Source organism: Tachypleus tridentatus, chromosome 4 (genome assembly GCF_004210375.1).
Source record: "Tachypleus tridentatus isolate NWPU-2018 chromosome 4, ASM421037v1, whole genome shotgun sequence".
NCBI classification, from domain to species: Eukaryota; Metazoa; Arthropoda; class Merostomata; order Xiphosura; family Limulidae; genus Tachypleus; species Tachypleus tridentatus.
Window position 1 is genome coordinate 20455334 of NC_134828.1, and position 22679 is coordinate 20478012.

The 22679-nt window shown below is 31.5% G+C and overlaps 1 protein-coding gene across 2 annotated transcripts; it reads left to right on the forward strand.

Moving 5' to 3' along the window:
* Window positions 1–9567: 9567 nt before the first annotated feature.
* LOC143248259 (serine/threonine-protein kinase ATR-like) lies at window positions 9568–18510 on the forward strand. 2 transcript variants are annotated; one of them, XM_076496672.1, is made up of 5 exons: window positions 9707–9981; window positions 11830–12037; window positions 16485–16634; window positions 17363–17468; window positions 18410–18510. In XM_076496672.1, exons 3-5 carry the CDS (start codon window positions 16569–16571, stop codon window positions 18472–18474), a joined length of 237 nt encoding a protein of 78 aa, XP_076352787.1. In that variant the 5' UTR covers window positions 9707–9981; window positions 11830–12037; window positions 16485–16568; the 3' UTR covers window positions 18475–18510. The 2 variants fall into 2 exon arrangements, 1 of the variants encoding a protein (XP_076352787.1); XR_013026849.1 differs by lacking the exons at window positions 9707–9981; window positions 18410–18510 and adding an exon at window positions 9568–9646 and having other exon boundaries at window positions 17363–17580.
* The last annotated feature ends 4169 nt before the right edge of the window (window positions 18511–22679 follow it).

A 22679-nucleotide genomic window follows, 5' to 3' on the forward strand; every position in this document is an offset into this window, starting at 1 on the left:
TGACCACTGATTTGTGGACTAGTAATGCAATGCAAGGTTACATTACTATCACAGAACAACACATTGACTTGCAATGGAAAATGCACTCAAATGTTCTGGGCACCAGACTCTTTTCTGATAGACACACAGGTCAAAATATTGCTTCTGAAATTCACAATCTGTGTTCTGAATTTCTAAACACCAACAATATTGTCCACTTAACTACTGATAATGCTGCAAATATGCTTGTGGCAGCAGAAAAGTTAGGCATTTCTCACTCTGGCTGTTTTGCCCACAGCCTTCAGTTAGCTCTGCAAGATGGGCTTAAGCTTGCACCCATTGCAAAAGCCCTTGGGGCAGGAGAAGGTTGGTTACATTCTTCAACCATTCTGTTCTGGCCACAAGTGCCCTAAAACAAAAGCAAGTTCAGATGGCTACTGAAGCCCAGAAGGAACAAGTAAAGAAGGGTCCCATCATTGCAAAGAACCTTATACAGGATTGCCCTACAAGATGGAACTCTGCGCTGGAGATGGTGCAGCGACTGGTAGAGCTCAGAGTGCCCATATATGCAGTGTTGGTAGACGCTACCATTGTAAAAAGTGGAGAAAGATTTGACATTGATGATGTCTTTTGGGACACGATGCATACAATAATCCCAATACTTCATCCTTTTGCAGAAGCCACTGAAATTTTGGGAAGGAAGATCTTCCCACAGGGTCCCAATTTACCCTCTGCTGACAGATATGATGGAGGACCTTAAGACCACAGAGGAAGACAAAGCACTAGCTAAGCAGTTGAAAAAACAATCAGTATGGGATTGGTGAAAGATTTAAATTCTTGTCAGAAGATGGAGGAATCATTAATGAAGGTCTGAGATAGTTCCCTGCTGAAAGCTTCAGCACTTGATCCTAGATATAAAAGTACAATTTTGACCGAAAGTCAGAGAAAGGAACTTCATGCCAACATAGCAGAAGAAATCAGGAGATCAAGCAACACTGCAGAAGTCAAGAAGGAACCTGAGGCAGATGAGGTAACAGAACCACCTGTAAAAAACCCATTATGTCAAAAGTTTTGAGTTATGTAATGGGTGATACAGTAGACTTAACAGAAGGCAGTGATGTTTCTTCAGTTGAGGAAGAGTTGGCTGATTTTGTCAGAGAGCCTCTAAGGCCACCAAACCCTCTTCAGTGGTGGTCTGTGTACAGGTCAAGGTTTCCATCAATTGCTTCAGTTGCTAGGAAATACCTGTCTATACCTGGTACATCAGTACCTAGCGAACGTACATTCAGCACAGCAGGTTTGACCGTCAGCAAGCTAAGGGCTTCCCTTAACCCTGAACATGTGGATCAATTGGTGTTCCTGAACAAGAACTTGAAGTCAGCAGTCAAAGCCAACATGACAGTCCCTTCTGATTTTCTCCTGCATCTGATGCTCTCCCTGCAGTTACAGTTACCTGTACCCCTTCGAGTGCTGCCAGTACTAGCTCACAGGTCTCTAATCCAGTTTTTATCCCCAACTTCCTGGGCTTCCATCCTCAAATGTAAAGGAGGAAACACCATGAACAGGAATGTGCATACACTCAGTATTTTCAGTGAAAGTTGTTTTATGAGGTTTTTTTTACAAATGTTTTATTGTTAGTGTTTAACTTTTAATATTTTCCAAGTAACAATGGACAGAGCATTAATAATTGACCAGGATGTGGAACAGGTCTATGTGGCTGCAGCATAAACTCAGTATTTTATGTCTATTTTAACTTGTTTAGTGTTAATTGTTTTCTGATGTTTTTTATGTTCATTAATAAAGTTCATGTTTATTAATAATGTTGTTTCCCAGTGTGTAGAATAAAGAAAACAAACAACAATAATTATTTTGACAAGTATTTTATTAAACACAGTATAGTAATATAATTACATAAATAAAATAATAATGGACAACAATTTTACAGCATCAAAATAAGAAAAACAGGTCACAGGTGCCAGAAGTCAGCTTTTGTACAGAGGCTCTACATTGAACAGAGCAGCAACAATATGGTTTACAGTAATACATTACCCATGGTGCACTGTGACAGGAAGTTCAAGAAAAGAATGTAAACTTCAGTAAATGATGAAAAAAACAAGTTATTTCTATCTTTACTGGCATAAATATTGCAATTTAAGGTAAGTTAATTATTAATTAATAATTCTAAAACGATCTAACAAGTATATGCACGAATATTGGATATTCACGAATTTTCGCACGAATCTTCGAGTGCCGCCTGACATTTGTTGACCGGCCTAGTACAGAAGTAGTAGAAAAGGATAGACTTGATTATTACTGTTGTAATGCTAGAGTATAAGAGAAAAGTATATGATTTTGAAGCACTGGTATTGGAAATAAATTTGGAAAAATTAGTTTTCAAAGGAGATGTTTGTAAATGATGTCCATAAATTTACAGAAAACAAATTCATTAGAAATTTTGAGTAATTCTTTTAAATTTTAATTCTAAGTTGAAAATTGGTGGAGACTTTCAAAAGTTTGAGTTTACTAGGGATTGATTGGACATAACTGTTCTCATCTTTGTTCACAACTAATTATTTTGTGAACATCATTTCATTTTCATTAAACTTTTTTGCTACTGTGTTGTCTTAATGGATTACACTGACTATGTTACAAGTTTTCATTCTTTTTCATGGTTTTCCTTTGTCTGTGAAGAAACAATGTGTGGATATTGCTTTCACTGAAGCTGCATTTTTCCAGAATCTAAAGAGAGAAACATCTTTTCCTTCACAGGGCCTGGAGATCAGAGTCAGTTAAAGACAGTGTGGCAATATCCATCCTATCCTGCAAGAGTGATGTTAATTTGGAAATAGTTTTGTCTAAAATGAAGATCTACATATATGTACACATCCAAACCTCTTTAATTACTTCAAAAGAATATTGAGACTGTAAGTCTTCTGATATGGTATGCTTAAGCAGCTAAACAATTCTTAATCTTTATTTACATTCACTTCTGAATATCCCAAAGTAAATGCGACAGAAAGGACATAAAGCAGGTATGGTTAAGTGTTATCAACTGAGAATTAGTACACTCTCTTATTAGGTATATAATAATGTATATAAATGTGATGTAACATTTTATAAAGTGATACATAATACAGATATGAATATTGTAAAATATGTTTTAAATTTTAATCTCCAATAGCTGTTTACCTATAAGTCATAAAATAAAAGGTTTTGTTCCAAAATATGATAGTTGCATGTAGATTGCACAGGGTATATCCCAATAGGCAATGGGTATATCTAGTGTAGAGTGTAACATTAATTTGCACTTTGATGGATTTTCATTCTGCCTCATTGATTTTCAAGTGAAGACCATGAGGACCCTTTTACTGTGGCCTGTATAACACATTCCCAATGCTGTGTTTTTTAGTGGAGTTTATCAACTATGTACAGTTTGACATTCCTAGCCACACTATACATGTAGCACTTCTGTGAGCCAGTTCAGATTCTGGACTGTGCTTAGGTGAAAGTCTTGAAGCTAGTGAGAAGTGAAAACATTTGTATAAAGACATACCTGATTTATGTCCCCTTCTGAATGTAAAGAAAGAACAAGGATAGTTTAAGCTGCTTAAGCATACCTTATCAGAACACTTACAGTCAAAATATTCCTTTGAATGAGAAAATTATGTGCAAATAGTCACGTATTTGTCACCAATATAATTTCAGTTTGTGTAAGCAAATTCGAAAATGCTAACATTAAAATGAAATTCCAGTACCTCAAATTTGAAGGCATTTGATGCTCTTTAGTTTAGTATTGTGGAAATATTTTGGGTTTTTTGGCAGTGTAGAAAATAGTTGAGCAAACCTTCACAAAAATAAAAAATTGTTTTAGCTGATGAAAATACATGTCAGTGACGTAGGAGTGGAGTGGAATGGAATCAATGTGTCTTTGTACATATGCTGACATTATGAGAAGGTCAACTTGCAGAAAGTGTAGAGAAAACCTGTGAAAGGAACTGTTAGTATCATCTTTAGTGTTGTAAATTTAACATTTTAAAGTTTTTTATCTTTGATGGAATGGTTGAATTGTGTTAAATTCAAGTAAATGACTTATTATTTATCACAAATGTACTTTTGTTAAAATGGTTGTGTATGTTGTTTGAAAAATATTTGTTTTACCTTATTTAATTAGAGGTGTAGTACAGATTGTGTGTGTTGCAATGTATTTATCTTACTATGGCTTATGTATCATGATATGATAAATATAAAACTATAATAGATCTACCATCTGACATCAAATGCAAGCTTATAGCAGTCTTTTGTCAAAATTTCCGAGATTGCCTGTTGTCACTCAATAAATCTGATGACCATTGATGCAAATGACCCCAAAATAAAACATATTTAACCAAAATTACTACAAATTTAAATATGCAAGATGATATATAGAAATACACTTATGATAGTTATCTAATTATGATGTTGCATTAATTTCGTTCTTGAAAGTCAAAAGGCCTCATTTACTTAATGTGATATCAATATATTATACTTTTCTATAACAGAGTTCAAATCAGTTTATTTATAACACTCATAACAAGCTTACACTTAGTTATAATGTTATTTGTAAAACTTATTCTGCTGTATTTGTTGTGCTTATTTCTGTAGCTTAATGTAAAGAAACAACAACATTTAAGCAAATATTAATCATTTTCAAAATTACTTGTTTTGCATTGAAATTATTGCAGTTATATTTATTTTAGTATAAAAAATAAAATGTTTGATACTCAAAATAACCATGTTTTCTACAGTAATAGAGAGTGTGCTAGCCTTGGTTTTATTAGCACTGACAACTGTGTTTTAATGCTAAACTACCAATATTGTTTTACAAACATAGACCTTATAATTAAATATAAACCCTAAGCTATATTTTGAAATAAAAATATAATCATTCTGATAAAACTTATTCTTCTTAAATTTTATACAAATCAATGTTTGCTATGGTTGAATAAAACACAACTAAACATGTCATATGTGTGATGTATATTTAAGGATAAAAATGTTTAGCTTTGTTCCTTTAGTATTTATCCTTGACCAGCATTACAAGTGAAAGACAAAATTCCATGAAACTGTTGTAATTTAATGACAAGTAGTAAACTGAATGATACCTTGGTTAATATTTATTTTAAGTATTAAAAGTTTGTTACCCAGAAAGGTTAAGGTTTTTCTCTTTTGTTTTATGTGTATACATGGTTGTTAAATTGTGTTATATTAGCTGACATTACAGTAGTTTTATTAGTTGTTGATGTTTTGAATCAGGTATTAATATTTCAAAATTATTAGGAAAGACACTCATTAAAATATCTAACATCTACTCATAGCCCCATAAAATTAACAATTGAGTGCTAAAACTCACTGTAAAGTCTGTCTTAAGATCTCTTTCACAGTTAAAAGAACAAAATATATGTATGTATATAAATAAGATCTAGGCTGAATATTTTTATAAAGTGAATTTTTTTTTATTTGTTTTAATTTCAAAGTTTTCTGATCATAGTTGTCAGTTCTTATATTGCTGTTGAAAATCATATACTAGAAAATTAGTTTCTTGTTTGTGTTATGATATGCCTTAATATTTCATGTTAAATCTCAAATAAGTATTAACTTTGTCTTTACTGAATTAATTTTAACATTTTTAATGTTTGTTAATAGAAGGATTGGGGATAAATGAAGTTAATGCAGTCGATTTGGTATTGGGCTTGTAAATAATATAATGCAAAATTAGTTTCCTGTTTAAGTTATTTTATTATATGCAGCATTGCTGTTATTGTGCAGGAAGTGGCTGGCTTTGTTCTACATTTTGTACCTTAGAGCCTGGATGTATGGCCTCTTGCTTTTTAACTTATTTTCTCAACTTGTTGTGTCTTTGGAAGATTTTGTTCAGCATTTCCAACAGCTTTCTTTTACTTTTTGTTATTCAGATGAGGATCAGATAACTGTAGGATAATTCCATGTCAAATCATTCAGGTGGCTGCAGGTGACCCCCACAGAATTCCTTGAAAATTTTCACATGTGCTCATTTACCCATATAATGAAATATTGCCAAAGATTAGATAAGTATCTCTAATAGTTTCTGATTTACAGCACTGTAAAATTTAATTATTTATTTTTTATTTTTGGTGAATTCATTTTTGGGGAAATTTGGCTGCTTAAAGCTGCAAGAGTAATGGTAGTAGAAAGCTGAAATTTGCTACACTGACTGAATTAATCTCACAGAATTCAAAAATGGTCTCAAACCAAGTTTATCTCTCTGAGGATTTGTATAGTGAGGCTGTACCATCAACTGAAAACCCAAAATTATAAAAAAAATTGGTTTATTTAAGAAGCCATAGCTCTAAGACTTAATATGCTACAATGCTGAATTTTGTTTTCAAATTTCCTATGACATATCAGTTGATAAATCAGCAATTCTTGTAGATAAAAGTCTGTTAGATCTCCTGTAAAAAATGTAGTTGCATGCAACTTTTAATAATGTAGCTAAAAATAGCCCTATTTCTGGTCACAGTTTGACCATGTCATCAGTTATTCAGCCTTTTCAGATTTTTACCTTATATTCTTACATCTCTGAATATGATCTACAAAAAAAATCAGGATGGTGTTTAACCTACTTTTGAGTTATAATTTTTTAAAATATCCTCTGACCATACATTTTTTATTGAAAAACAATTCAGTTCAGGTGTGTTAATGTGTGCAAATATATCCATACAATTTTGAAAAATACCTGTCAGAATATTATGAATCCCACTGAAATATTGTAACCAGCCTTTCACAATGTTAAATAATGAAGTTGTATGAAACAAGAAAGATTTAATTCATTTCTGAACAAGTTTACTGGCATAACTAGTTAGATCACATGACAATGCAAATATATTGTGTATGCATTACAGTTATGCAGATATGGCTGAATTTAAGATTCATAATATAATAAATACAAAGGTAAATCAGACACAAAAGGACAGTGCTACAACAGGAGATAACTGAGAAAGATTATAGTCACACCAAACTGCAATAATCATGACAATGAAATGTTTCAAAAACTGCTTTGGTGATAAATTAGCCTTAACAACATCAAATAAACATTGATTTGTTGACACAGCTTGAATAAATTTCTAAAATTCGAGTTTGGTTATGTTGAGATCACTTTGACTTAGAACATAGTGGTGAGCACTACTGCCATGCAAGGTAGGTGCACTGATCAGACAAAGAATATGTTGGAAAGGAATCCAGTTTCATCTTTATGTGACCTTGCAGGCCATGAGAACAGTTCGTTTCTTGATTTCTTCATAAATGACATCAACACAATGGAATGTTCATCTGATCTATCTTTTATGTTTCCCATATACCATTCATGATCGTATAAGCATGCCACATATTTCCCTGGCTGATAATTGTCATTGCTATCATTAGACTCTATTTGAGCTGCTGTAGCATCACTTTCACTGTTACTACCAACAGTTACAACTGTGTACACATCATCATCTGATAACCTTCTCATATACAATTTGTTGGTAGAATAAAGCTATGATGTGACTTAATACCTGCCACAGTTTTGTGTTTTTCATCGCACTCAAGTAGATCAAACTTTACACAATTCTGCAGGACTGATTCCTGATTGACCATAAAGAACTGAATGCCGTGAATGTGGTCCTTTGCCCAATGGTACATATCAGAAACACTTAAAATTTGATAATTTATTATTTTACACAACCTTGAACTTTTTGAAGATCATGTTCAGAGATGTAAGAATATATGGTAAAGGCTGATAAGAATATTTCAATGGTATTCATAAATTATTTCAAAATTTTATGGATATATTTGCACACAGTAACACACCTGAATTGAAGTTGTTTTTTTCAAGTAAACAACGTATCACAGGATACTTTAAAAAATTATAACACAAAAGTTGGTTGAACACCATCCTGATTTTTTTTTTTTGTTAATCATATTCAGAGATGTAAGAATATATGGTAAAAATCTGAAAAGGCTGAATAACTGGTGACATGGTCAAACTGAGGCCAGAAGTAGGGCTATTTTTAGCACGATACAGTCACACACGATACCTTATATCTTTCACAGTAAGCACAGTCACACGTTATACCTTATATCTTTCACAGTAAACATAGTCACGTATGATACTGTAGGCCTTTCACAGTAAACATATGGTATTGTGTGTATTTATTATTTCTCCACTTCCTAACGTTTTTCTTTTTTTCTGGAACTGAAGTTTTTCATGCTGTGTTTATGACTGTTTTCTTATGTAAAGTACACATTTTTCTTTTTTGTAGGACTGTGCATCTTATGCACTGCAGGAAACCCACAGATATATACTTGTCAAAGTGGAGAGTTGTCACAAATTGTGAGACCAAGTAATAGTCTTTGGAACAGGTTTTCAGAAGAGATTCAAGAAATTTTGGTACCTTTGCAGCACTCCAGGTATGTATTTTATTTTTTATTATAATGAAATTTAGACAGTAATTTTCAGTTATTTTCTTTCTTATCAATTTTTTTTCTAACATTGTTCATTGTGTTATGTTTTTCTTTTATCTTTACTGTGTTATAAAACATTACAATTCAACAGTATTTTAGCCTAGTTTAAACATTAAAAACTCAATTTTTTTTTAAATATTTCACATAAACTGAAAAGTTATTTGAATATTGAAGTTGTTCTGCTTTTTAATAAAAAAGTAAAAAAAAAAGTTCATCAGGTTTTCTGTTATTATTTGATAGGTACATTATGTCTAGTAACAAGAGGACTTCCTTTCCATGCCCAATATATGGGAGCAAACTAGGAAGCACTTTTAAAGATTGGGCCTGTAATTGGGCATCTTGTCTTCCAGAAGGTAAGAAGCACTTTTCTGTGATAAAAAGAAATGAGATAATTAGGTTGCTAATCAATATTATTGTTATAGGTGATTATTATATTAATTAAAACCATGACAAAATTTGAACTAGAGATCAGACTGTGTAGATAAAAGTATTACAGAAACAGAGGCACCTCACAGTTCAGCTAAACATATCTGTTCACACAGTTTTGTAAGTCTGAGTTTCATTTCCTTTCTAATTCAGGAGAATGTTAATTTCAACTATTAAGTAACGTGCACACAGTTCTGTAACATTTGTCACAGTTTTAGCCCATTAGGAGCACATTATTGAAACTTACTCTACAAATATGTTTAGAACATAAAGGTGGTATACACTTTAGAATTTCTTTTGGGGTAGACTACTGTAGTATCAAAGACAAGTACTAGATTATAATCACCACATTACACTTAAAATTCTCTCATTTTGTCTTTGTATATGTTAATTTTCTGTTTCTAATGGAAAGAAAAGAAATAATGCAGAATAGTTTTTATAAAACTGCTTTTGAGAACAGATTATGCCATAGAGAAAAACAACCAAAATCATTTCAATTTAAAACTAACTTTTCCATGCTCATTAGCATGTTTTAAATGCCCTTAGTTTTATAAAATTTATATGGTTTTGTGTATTTAATTTCTCAGATAAAGCGAGAGAATACAGCTAGAGTTTTTCAGTCATGCTTCATGATTGTCAAAACGATGTGAAGACAGCAGTTTTTCTTCTTCCTCACATCATGGTTAATGTTTTACAAGATGCAAGCAATGAAGAAAAGGAAGATGTTTGTTTTAAGAAATAATATAAAGTATAGAAGTAAATGTACATAATTCTTTATATGACATTTTCTTTTTTTCAGAAGTAAAGAATGTAATACAACTGATAGGCTGTGAGATTTTAAAGACAGAGCTTAGCATTGATAGCCATTTGACAGACTTCTGCATCTTCTCTTATCAGATTGGCCAATCATTAATTTTGTTTAGATCTGGTAATAAAATGTTTTAAGGGGTAAGAAAGCAGGGAACAGAAAGAAAATACCAGTACCAGTACATCTGCTTTGATGTTTACAGTAAATAGAAAAGATTCTGAATTGGTTAATTATCCATCAGTCAGCCAAAGGTATTCTGACTTTTGGAACATTTTACTTAACTTTAGTCTTTCAGTCGTTTTCAGGATGTGAATTCTATTGTGAGAAACTATTTTCAAAATAATATTAAAAGTACTTCCTTTTATCAAAAAATTTTCTTTCTTTCTTATTGTTGATTACAAATCCTAGTTCCATCTTACATATCTAGTCAATTTCAACTTGATTGAAAGTAACATTATTTCTTTTGACAGTTTATTTTGCCAGTTACAACTGTCACTGCCAGAAACAAAGATAAAACTGTCAAAAATGTATGAGAGACCTATGGTCAGATCTTTGAAATTGAGATCAACGTTACTTTTGTCAGTCTAATTAACAATATTTTGCTAAGAGTATTTTTGGACAGCATGAATTTATATCTAATAATGTTTTTTTTAATAGATATTAAATTATTTATGTGTATCTTATGAGTGCTATAAACTTAACAGTAACATTCAAGAAGAAATAGTTTGAATTATTAGAATAATTTGTTTTTATTTACTGTACATGTTTACTTAGCTTATGTGCACTGAAGTCTTGTCATAGCTTTCAACAAATATAATGTAATATGATAAACATGAATGTTAAAATAAACTATAATCCACTTTTGCATGTTACACCAAATGTTATAGCATTAAAAATACCAGTTGAACAGTGATTTTGATTTATATAATTATATAAGACAACATTGTTTGTTTTTTGAATGCTGTGCAGTGTAAGACTACAGTGTTACTGCAATAGTAAATGATGCACAGGCAGATAGGTTTAAAAAAACTGCATCTAGGTTGAGTCAGGTGTCTAAAGCTCTGTTTGGTTGGTTAAACTTGCTCTTAGACTGTGTCAAATGTCTGTAGTTTTTACTTTGGCACTGTAAGTATACAGACTGCTAAAATAGAGACTATACGAGGATAGCTTGTATTTCACACACCTACTAAGGTGCATTATGCTCACATATAGCAGGAAATGACTTGCTTCTTATTGTGCCAAGAACATACCAAGTGGACCAACAATATAAGAATAGTAATTTTACAAGTGAGCTATGTCTCACCCTGCTACCACATAACAGCTATGTGCTTATTTGATGAGTATCTGAGAGTCAGGTTAAATACCATATTCATATGGAGACATTGTACATATGATGGTGATTCAAGTTGGTGTTGACAGTAATGAACATTGGAAGACTTTGTTTTACGATCTTCTGATTGGACTACTAATGCCTTAAATTCTATTATCCTGTGTTCTGTCACATAATGAATTATGATTTTCATTCTAACTGTGTAGAAGTAATCAGTACATCGTCTTCAAAAAGAGGGGATTGAGTGAAGTGTGTCACCAGTCTTCATATCCATTGTTCATGCATGAGATACTCTTGTGAGCTTCATAACATCCTATGAAATAATTCAGAATACTGAAAATGCCCTGAAGATATTTGTTTTAATGGAGTGATTACTGATGCCTTAGAACTTAATGAACATTCTGATTTCGAGTATACAGCATCAGTGCTGTACTGCCTTTGTTGTTCATGGTGGTTGTCCTACATATTAAGATGAAATCCCAGAATTGTGGAGGTGTAAAGATGACTGATTTATACCAAAGTGAACTGAAAATGTGAGCTGAATAATGTGTTCACAGCAGTTTTGCATTATCATAGATGTTATAAATTACAAGAATCTATGAAATATTTTGCTGCATATTTTAGTAGTAGAATTTTAAAAGCAAAATGGAATGTGAAATAATTTTTTAACGTTGATAATCAAGGTAGATTTTAATCTCACTAAAATTTAGAATTAATATGTGTTATTATAAAAAGAAAAGCAAAACTTTTTATGTATTTGGGTCTATAGATCTACAGAGAGATTATGGCTGTTCTAAGCCATGTTGACCAAGCTGAACAGAGCAAATTGAAGTTTCATGAGAAGACTGACCTTTGCCACTTGAGTGCCCAGACTGTGTTTTCAATATTGGATTGTTTAACGGTTTGGTGTCGTCAGTATTTTGTGATGTTGAGATCTAGAAACCAGAATAACTCCAAGCCTGCAAATAAAGGGAAAGGTAGTTGGAATACTCATTAATTAATCATGAGCTTAAGTTACTGGTATTTTATGTTCATTTTCTTTGAGAAATTAAAGACTGTAAATATTATAAAACAATTAAAATGCTTGTTCTAGTCATTGATTAACAGCCTTATTTATGTTTTTACAACATAAAAATGTCACTTTGCTAGGAAATAAGTAATGATTTATTAGGGTAATAATTTCAAAATTTGAAGCAGAGTTACCAGAATATTTTCTCATGTAAAATAATTGAATTTACTACAAGACTTTCATCTGTAGAAGCTAGTGGTGGTAATAACTTTTGGGTAACAAATTTTCTACAGTGTTCTTTAAGAAAACATTAATTTCATTATTAGTCTAGCCTGTATTTCTAAAACTGTTGTGTTGCCTTTAGATTCCTTTAGGTAGAGGAGAAGGTTTGTCCACTTAGTTGTTGTTGCTTTCTCATTGTGTAAAGCATCATTCTTTGGCTACAGGTTGAGATCCAGTCATATATATTTATATACACACACAAAACATTGTGGTCCAATAACCCTAACCACTAACATGAGATACAGGTTTCATGACTGCCTAAATCCAACCTTGGCTACCTGGTTGAGGTTAACCTATACGAATGATTACTCGTATTCTGTTCCACCTTGGATATAAAAAATTAAGTTTCAGGTGAAGAGCATATCTGTTCTGGATGTAGTTCAGTTCTCCCACTCTTGTACTATTCTTTTTCTTGGTATACTCCTGTTCTATGAAGACACTTTCTGTATGGATCATGCCTGCACCAGCCCCTCCACCTTCTTAACATGGGATTCTAGTGTCAGTAGATGGTCTATTTCGAAAGTTAACTGAACATGTATTTTCGATAATACTTACCTTCACTGACACTCTCCTGTTCTATCTTCCCACTAAAACCAAATGTATTTCTCAGAAAAAGTGACTGTGTTGTCAGGATGAGATGGTTATATACAGTACCTAGTTTGAAGGCACATTAAAGTTTGTGGAGCAGTTTGCTAGTTAGAACTTGTCTAAGGTATTTAGGTTGGGTATAAAAGACTGAAGTTAGTATTTTCAGTGCTCAGATGGGCAAAATATGGAATCCTTAGAAATCATGAAATAGCTGTAATGTCTGCATAGGTAAGTATTATTGGAAGTGCATTTTAGTTTAAGAAAGCATTAGTTTCCATTTTTGATACATTACCATCTAAACCCTGAGTTTGACTTATAGTTTAATGAAGAGCAATTGAATATTTTAAATGGTAGTGTGTACACAAACCTATGTATGTCACTTAGGTCTTTAACATTCAAGAGATGTACAAACAAGTCATCATGTTCTTTCAAGAGCTGTAGTTTGTGACAGGACCTTTTCATCCATGTAGCAAGTGTATAGTTATACTGTGACTTAATCTGGTGCATTATATTCAGTACTGTGTGGTCTAACTTTCATGCAGTATTAAGGACTTAACAATGTTTAATCCTTTTATAATGGATCATGGATCAAAGGCCATCTTGTTGTGTTTGTTGACTTGCATTCAAGATTGTATTGAACAAATATTTTATGAATTTATGTCAGTAAGTTTGGAATCAAATTGTAGATTATAATTTTACTATTTAATGTTATGTATGAGTTAATTTCTTAGTTTAAAAATAAGTATTAAAAGAAGATAAATATTGATTTTAGTGAGTCACATGTTATGTTTAATGCTGCACAGTTTAAAATTAGATGTTTGTGGTGTCAAAATACTAAGTTCACAGTTTCATACAAATTAGAACTCAGATTACTAACTTTAACAAGCTAGAATATAAAATAAAAAGGTATGAGGTCTTTAACACAGTGGGCTCTATTCAACTCTTTCCAATTTTTGAAACAGTCCATTATATACTCTTACTACAGTATATGACATGTGAATAACCAATCACTAGCTTAAGATGTTCCTAAAGTGGTTTTTAGCTATTTTAATCTTCGAAAAAGCTAGTGTTCTTTCAATCTAAGTTTTCAAGGAGTTTGGATGTGTCTTTAGTCTGCTCATAGTTTCATATATTTTAAAATTGATATAAATCTAGTTACTAAGTGGAATTCTATGGTATCAGTGTAGTTATTTATGATTTTTGGTTATTCAACTGTATGTATAAAACCTAAAAAAAATTGTTTGATATCCTCCACTTGTGAAATTTCAAAAGGCTTAGCAACTTATGTCCAGCAACAACCAAGTACAGAGATCGTAGAGAGAAGAGATAATTGTTTGCTTTTCCCATTTTTTTTTCTATATTTTAAGAAAAGTTTAATAATTTATTTCTAAATAGTCATAATGTATATACATATATATAATGTATAATAATTTAAATGTGTCTGTATATTACAAAATACTAGTCCACTAAAACACAGCCAAGACAGAAAAGACTAAAGGTCAGTTTTACATTACTGGATATGTAATATGAGAGCACCAGATCAATGCAAGTTGCACAATGCTAGCTAGGCATGACTGGAAGGTCAGTAACATAATAAATATATATGTAACATATAGCATTATGAGACTTAGTCTACTTAAACTAAACATTTGTATTTTCATGTTACAATATGTCATCATCATAGCACTAAAAAAAATAAAATTATTTATTTCCTAATTTTTTTAATGATAGTTACAAAGCTAGTTAAGTGACAGACCCCACAGCTGGAGTGTAGAAAATAACATAATGTATAAAGTTTTGCTGAAATCAAACATCTGAAATATATTTGGGAAGTTTTAGAGATTATGCAAATAATATTTGAGATTTTTGGGATGAAGAACAGTTTTTAACTCATAACATGAAATCACTTTGCACTCATACTAGTAATGAAACAGGCTCAATTTTCACAAACAGATCTTTTATAAAAATAGTTCATGAAACATCTGATTTTGTAAAAAAATACTTGTATCTGTACTAATGTCTACCAGATTTTGTGAAGGTACATGTGCTGTATCAAAAGTTATAGTACAAATACTTAATGTGTGCAAATGTGTAGATGAACTTGTATATTATACTGAGTCTGTAGCAAAAGGGCAAATTACTGCTAGTTATCATAATTTTTTCCTGATCTGTCTCTAGCAAAAGCTATCCTTCATATATAAAATGAAGTAGCATGTATAAACTATCTGTTACACCTTATTCATTGATATTTGTATGTAACTTCTAAAAATATGTAACCTGTAAACTTTAGAACTACATTGATAATGAAGAGAAATTCATCTTTGTATGTGGCTTATGTACTTGTATTGTATATTGTGTTTTCAACTTGATTCACGGATGAAAACTTTGACTGCATTTAACAGAAACAAGATATGTCAGCAGTCTCATTTGAAAAATCTGATAAGCTGACAATTTTGTAGATTTTGGTTTAAAGTGGAGAAACTATAGAATGATGTGTTGGAGCTTTCATCCTGAAAGGAAGCAAATGTGATGATTGTTATGGTATAAATAAAACCAGAATTTACAAAATATTTGATTTCTCAAAACAAGCAAAGTAAGTTGCAGTTTAATAATAAAATGATCTTGTGGAAACCACCAAAATGTATTGCCAACTTGCCCTTGAAAGTAGAAATTCAGCTAATAAATGATGGCAGAGTTTCAATGTTGAATTCATTTGCAATTTTTTCAGTTTCTGTGCCACATCTCCTTTAGCTCTATATATATATCAACATACTCCATGAAATGCTTCAGTTCATTGTAGAGTCAAATTATTGCAACATCAGTATTTTGTGATTCATCTTTAGTGGTTTTTATTGTTTTTCTGATAAGCTTCAAAGATCTGAAGTTGTTTACATGTACAATCTGTACTATTATAGTTCATTCAAACTTTGCTGCTTTCAACATCTGTTTTGTAACTGATATCAACTTCTGTTTAGAACTTTATCGTTAAAATAATAGATAAAATTCCAAATTATTGTGCTGTGACCAATTTTCTTTTGACTTGATGGAGGTTGTTAAGATTTTGTTATTGACAAATAAAAACCCATAATTACACATTTTGCAAGGTGACCTGTTTTTCTTGGACCTGACAGAAATTTTTGTGATTCTATTCTTTACATAATAAGACATGGTTTGTAATTATTGGTGACCTAATGGAGGTCCTATGGGTTTTGTTCTTGACAGAATAAAAACGATTCTTAGTTGTTGAGATGTAATCTGCTACTAGGACCTCAAGATGGCTGTTTTGGTTCTGTTGTTAACAGAATAGAATTATTCTCAGTTATTGAGATGTGACCCATTACTAAGACCTCATGATGACTGTTGTGGTTCTGAATATTCATAAGCTCATGCATAGAATGAATACACCAACTTTCCTTAATCTATAATAAATGTTTTACATGTAAAGACAATGTATTTTTCGTTTTTTGTGATTTGCTTTTGCTAATGCATGAATTGACAAAGTTGTTATTTCTCTTGTGGACCCACATAATGATCCCAACTATAAGTCTGTTTATGACATCCTGAAGAGTGTTCCAGAAGACCTTTTAGCTCGTGCCTCCTTTGTTTGTCAAGCTTTTGCTCGGGCTTTAATGTATTTAGAATTATCAATCAAGAATAACCAAGAATCATCACGGCTACAGTTGGCTTTCTTGCAGGTAAATAATTTTGAAATGATATCTCTTGTAATTTTGTATAATGAAATATTAATAAAATATTAATACTACTAAGATTACATCACATGCCAGAATATTCTGTTTGATATCAAATGACAAAATAATAGTTTAAGGAAAACAATAGATATTGGTAATTTTGCATTGAAACAGATTTTAAGTGTGAATCTGCAGTGTGTGTTATGTGAAGTTGCAATATTCATGAGATGAATAGAAACCAAACTGTGTAAAGTTTAATACTTACAATCTTTCAATGAGCTAATTGTATAATAAAATTCTGGGCTTGTACCTTAAACTCAGATTTGTGCTATAACTTTTACTACTGTCAGACTTACATCTTCTGTAGTACAACTTTACATGCACATATACATAAAATTATAGCTCTCAAAGAATATTTTCAGAGTACTCATGTTAAAATGTTTTTATTTTTCATTGTTTACACCTTTTCTCCTGATAATTTGGTTCATATCAACAAAATTTCCCATTATTTCAATGGTACTGTCACAGGGCAGACTCAGTGTACCTTATTTCTGATCCTGTGCCTCTCCTTACCTGTTAATGAACTTCAGAATCACTCTTTATAAGAATAAGGAATCTAAAAATATTCAGTATTCAAATGCAAAAAATGTTTATATATATATAGGATGAATGCATTGTTTTTTATTACTACTTTTTTCAGTTTTGATCAGTATGCATCTATTTTTTTGTCTTAGAAACTGTACATCCTCCTTGATGAACCAGATGGAGTGGCAGGAGTAGCAGCATCTCGTCAAGAAGACCCCACACTTCATGATTTGATTCTAGGTCATGAAGCAACTGGTATGTAAAAGTAAATATTTCTTTATGTATGTAACTGTTAACCCTTTCCAGATGGGTCATGGGTCAAAGGCCACATCATTGCACTTGTCAACTTACATTCAAAATTTTATTGAACTACTATTTTATAACTTCTTAAGTTTGGTATCAAACTGTATGTTAATATTTAAATGTTCATATTATACGTTATTTAAAAAGACACCTAAACATCGATTTTTGTGTGTCATGGTGTGTTCTTATCTGATTTTTGAGTTATCTGTGAACTTTTAAATTTGGTTGTTTGTTAGTAATTCAAATAACATATACTAAGGTAATTAGAGAACTGATTTTGTGGTCTTTATTTACTGAGTACTAACTTAAACATAATTAAATTTTATCCTGTGTATAGTATTATCTACTAATTGATTTGTTCCCAGTTGGTACAGCAGTAAGTTTATAGATTTACAATGCTAAAATCAGGGGTTAAATTCCCCTCGGTAGACTCAGCAGATAGCCAGATGTTTGCTATAAGAAAACACACACACACTAATTGATTTTTGTTGTTTTTTATAAACTGGTAAATCTATAACCTAGTTATTTTAGGTGAATTTCTGTTTTCTCAATCACTATGATTTTCTTTTACACAGATATACTATCCATTTATTTTATTAATTCAAGCTATGCTATTTTTTATTAATTATTCTATTACATTGTATCCAACATAAAATTTATACAATTATACACTTGTGCTTTTAATGTTTTAAAAAGTTGTCCAAAGATGTTTAATACCACATTATGTGTAAATAATAGAAAGCCAACATTCTAAGGCTGGTGTAGAATCTCTAGCATCAGGGAATCATTTGCTGAGGCTTTGTTCTCTTAACATCTTTTATATTTTGGTTTTTCTGATTTACTTGCTCCTGATTATGATATAGTGACCTAATCTTAATTCACTAACTTGACAGGTTCTCTTCTGCCAAAGAAAATCCACAGTCAATTTAATGTGACTCCGACAAGGGGATCATTGTGATTATTAAATGGTACTTCTGTACGTGAAATCAGAAAACATCGTGTTTAAGTGTGTATCTTTATTAATAACTGTTTATACATACCCATGTTATTCCATCCTTCATTGTGTGCACTAAAGAGAGGTTTTTGTGCACTTTATATTTTTAATGTGTTTAGTTATTCATTATGTAATTGGGCTGTAACAACCAGTTTTTTGTGTCTTAAATATGAAATGTATATTCTTGCTCACATCCAACAAATGTCTGGAAAACTGGCATCTTGAATAATTTCAGTGTCTTTGAAATACTTCTCTTGCTGCTGTTTATGAGCTAAGTACTCATCAACAAAGTTTTGCAGGCACATGAATTCATATTTTCTTTACTAACTAAACATTTCTTTCTGCTGTAATGGTACTGCTAGTGTGGGAATGTTTCTTCTATGTTATTCTGAAATCAAGTATTGTATTAGTTTTGAAGCTACAATTTCATATTTTGGCTGAATTTCTCTGTTATTTTATTTTGTTGTAAACAATTTTATTTTACTCTGTGATGACGACAAAACCCACTTGTAGAGAAAAATATATATGTAAAAACGGCTGGTATGAGTAGAGAAATCTATGTACAACGATGACTGAAGAAGGTCGAAACATTGTTCGCTCTTCTACATAATGCTTTCTCTACCCATACCAACAGTTTTTACATATATAATTTTTTTATACTGTGTAGTGTTTCAAATTTAATTTAAAACAAAATTTATCAGAGTGTTATGCATCAAAAGTTAGATCTTTCAACCAACTTTATTGTTTTGACAATAAAGCTTGAAGCTTCAGACAAGTCATAATTGTCGTTTTGACATTAAAAATTGAAGCCTTGTACCATTGTTTTGGCACCAGAGTTACAGTTTCACACTTAGATCAAATTTACTTGAATCTTTGTAATGCTTTGAAACTACAGCTCATTTGGAAAGTCCAGTTGGACATTCAAACCAAATTTCATTGTTTTTTTTAGTGTTTTAAAATTATTATTTTATTTTCAGACTATACCCCATTTTACTTTACATTGCTTTAATATTACTACTGATAATTTATGAAATGAATGTATTTGTTCTGTTTTTAATAGTAAGATGTATTTAAAGTAAAAAATTACATGTTGATATATTTGGTAATTATTATATAATGGTCTCTTTGTTTGTTTTTAGTTCATAAATTCATATATGTGTATATATACATGGGTGCTCTTATCTTAAGCTATTTGACTTTTGTTAATTTTGTTAATCCCCACATTGCTATTTTAACCTTGTGATAAAACAAGAATACATGAAGTCACCAAAGACAAGTGAAGATATCATTTCACATGTATTTCAGATAACTTCTGGAACATTCTAATTAACAATTATTTAAATAGCAAGTTTTTCTCCTTGGTCTTGTGGATATATATAAACAAAATCTGTCATCATTATATCTAAATTTTAAATGATTCATTAGGTGTAACCTTTAGAACTCTTACTATTGTTAAAAATAAATTTGTTGTTTTATTGCTTGAAGTACTTAAATATAAGATCAAATTGTTTGATAGATTCTTTAGGCAGAATATTCATGATGAAACTTTGTGGAATGGACGGCTACTGCTTGTTGTGAAGACACAAGTGTAGAGGATGACATTTCAAAAGTCTTCCGCCTTTAGTCTTAAAGACAAAAAAAGTAATTCTCACTTCTCCCAGTGTTTCATTTCACTGTCATGTTCTTGTTGCCAAACATAGTGTTCACCTACTGATAAGTTGTGATTGATCCGTTTCTTAATTTGAACTGACTGTCATTCAAGTACTGTTTAATCATGAATTATTTTATGTGATTTCTGGCAACATTGACAATCATTCTTCTCTAGTATCTTACTAGCACCATCTTTGTAGGTAACTCTAACTGCTTGATTTGAGATTCTTGTTGGTTGCAAACTTGCAATCATATCACAATAAGTCTCATTTTCTAACAAGTGTAGTATCTCCCATTTGTCTGACGACTTCTTGTCACCTGTGGTGGCATCCTGCTTGTAATCCCTCTTGTTGGCTTTGAATGGTTATGATTGGATTTGCCTGTTATGTTCTCCCCATGGGCTTCCACATACTATTTTGCCAGCTTGATCATCTTTATCATGTCATTTGGTGCTCTTTCTGGTACAAAAAATGACATGTAAGTGGAGTACATGATAATGAATTATTCATCTGTTAGTAGGATTACCAGTCCTTCAAAACTATCTTCACACTTGGCCATGTAAATTCACCTTGTGAAATATTGCTGTATACATGCCACAAACTGAAATATAGTTTCTCTAGTGTCAACTTTGCCTTTTCTAAATTCTAACAAAAACCATCCTATGCAATTTCATTGCATTTCAGCAAGGCAATTTTTTAACATATTCTAGTCCATGGCATCTTCTGATATTACACCTACATACACTTGTAGTCCTTTTACTGTGAAAAGGAAACTAAGCCAAAATGTCAAATTGTTTTGTCCCAGTTTTGACCTTGAGGGTGAATCTTTCACTTCTCATTAGATCATTCATGTTGTCTTTCTATTCATCAAGTTCTGTCAGCCCATTGTTAATGATCCTTCAATTTGCTTGTTAAACTTAGTGACTTCAAGTTGTACTGTTATATTCTCTTTGTTTTTTAGTCTCTCCTCTCTCTCAGTTTCCAGTTTTTTCATTTCTTTTTTCAGCCTTTATTTTTCTTCTCTTTTTTGTTGTTTGTTTCTCTCTTTATGTCTTGTTGTTGTGTAACAAACTCTCATATATCACCATCTTTAAGGCTAAGTTATTTGCCCTTCACCATCCACTTATCAAAGCCAGTTAAAATGGTGTATATGTGGCCTCTACAATATTTATTCTATTGCTTCAGCTGTGAATTTATAGGCTTATGCTTTACAGTAAGTGTCTGACTTGTTGGCATTTCAACAGTGAAGAAACAGCATAGAGTTCACTTTTTTTTTAAATAATAGTAAATTAAAGCAAGTCAAACATATATTCAAATGTTCATTACACTGTTGGCTATTACAGTTGTATCCAAATCTTTAAATTGTTGTCTCCTTTTCTTAAAGATCACACAATCTTGTTCATATTATATAATTTTTACTTTGTTGTTACAATACAGTCTGTGATAATTTCACTTCAGAAATAGCCAGAATACACTCTTTATGGCTAAACTCCCACTCAGACTGTCTAGATATATCTAAGTGACCAACTCAAAGTGCATTTTGATGCATATTTGTTGTCTGAAAGAGGCCTCAGTTGCTTTACACAATGGTCTTCATGGGATATTATGATGCAATAATTTGTGATAGTGTGTAAACCTTGGAAGGTTCTACTGACATGATTCAGCAATATACAACAAGTGCCAATTCACAACAATTTAATCAAAGTATGATACATGCACAGCTATGTAACAAACCTGTGGTAAACCATCTCCACAAAAAAGAAGTGAATTTAACACCAAAGATGTATTCAAACTGTTTAAATCTACCTGTTCATTGAGAGCATATGAAAATAAGTTCATACCATGAATGTGATGTTATGTAGAAGATCTTGTAACATAAATTTTCAATTAATTTTGATTTTGCCATTGGTTATAATCATACACAACATTATAGCAAAGTTCTTGAGAAAACTTAGTTTCCTTCCTGAGTTTTAAAGTATAATCATAGTATAAATAAACTTTTGTATCTCAATAAGAAAATAAATGCTTTAATTAGCAAAGATGTATTTCCAACATTCAAGTGCAATATATATTTTTTTTATATGTTAGTAATGTAAATGTATTTGGAAGAAGTGAAGAGGCATGTCACTTAAAGATTATTCATGTCTCTAGGAAATATTCAAAATACTTTTTGGATTGATGTGGTAAATTTTGTTCCACCCTTGACTATCTCACATAGTGTAAAATTGTAAGAACTCAGCAGATGGGACCTTTATCAGCAGCCTCCATGGAAAATGGTGCATACCAGCGTGGATACAGTCACGTTCTCAGTTAATTATATTAAATCTCCATTTATATAAAAGTATATATCATGTTCTTCAGTAATTTTTTATATCTACTTACAAGGGAATAGTTAATACCAGTGTGGATTCCACCATGGTATCAAGTGATTGCAATTAATTTTATTTCTATTTACAAGATAAATTGTATGTACCAGGGTAGATATAATGTTCTCACGTAACTGTTTTTATCACATTATAA

Excerpts from the sequence above, each read along its gene's own strand:
- LOC143248259 (XM_076496672.1), top strand. The coding sequence starts at position 16,569 with ATGTATTTAGAATTATCAATCAAGAATAACCAAGAATCATCACGGCTA. Across the intron at positions 16,635-17,362 it reads TACAGTTGGCTTTCTTGCAG|AAACTGTACATCCTCCTTGA; the intron begins GTAAATAATTTT and ends TTTTTGTCTTAG. Across the intron at positions 17,469-18,409 it reads TCTAGGTCATGAAGCAACTG|GTTCTCTTCTGCCAAAGAAA; the intron begins GTATGTAAAAGT and ends CTAACTTGACAG.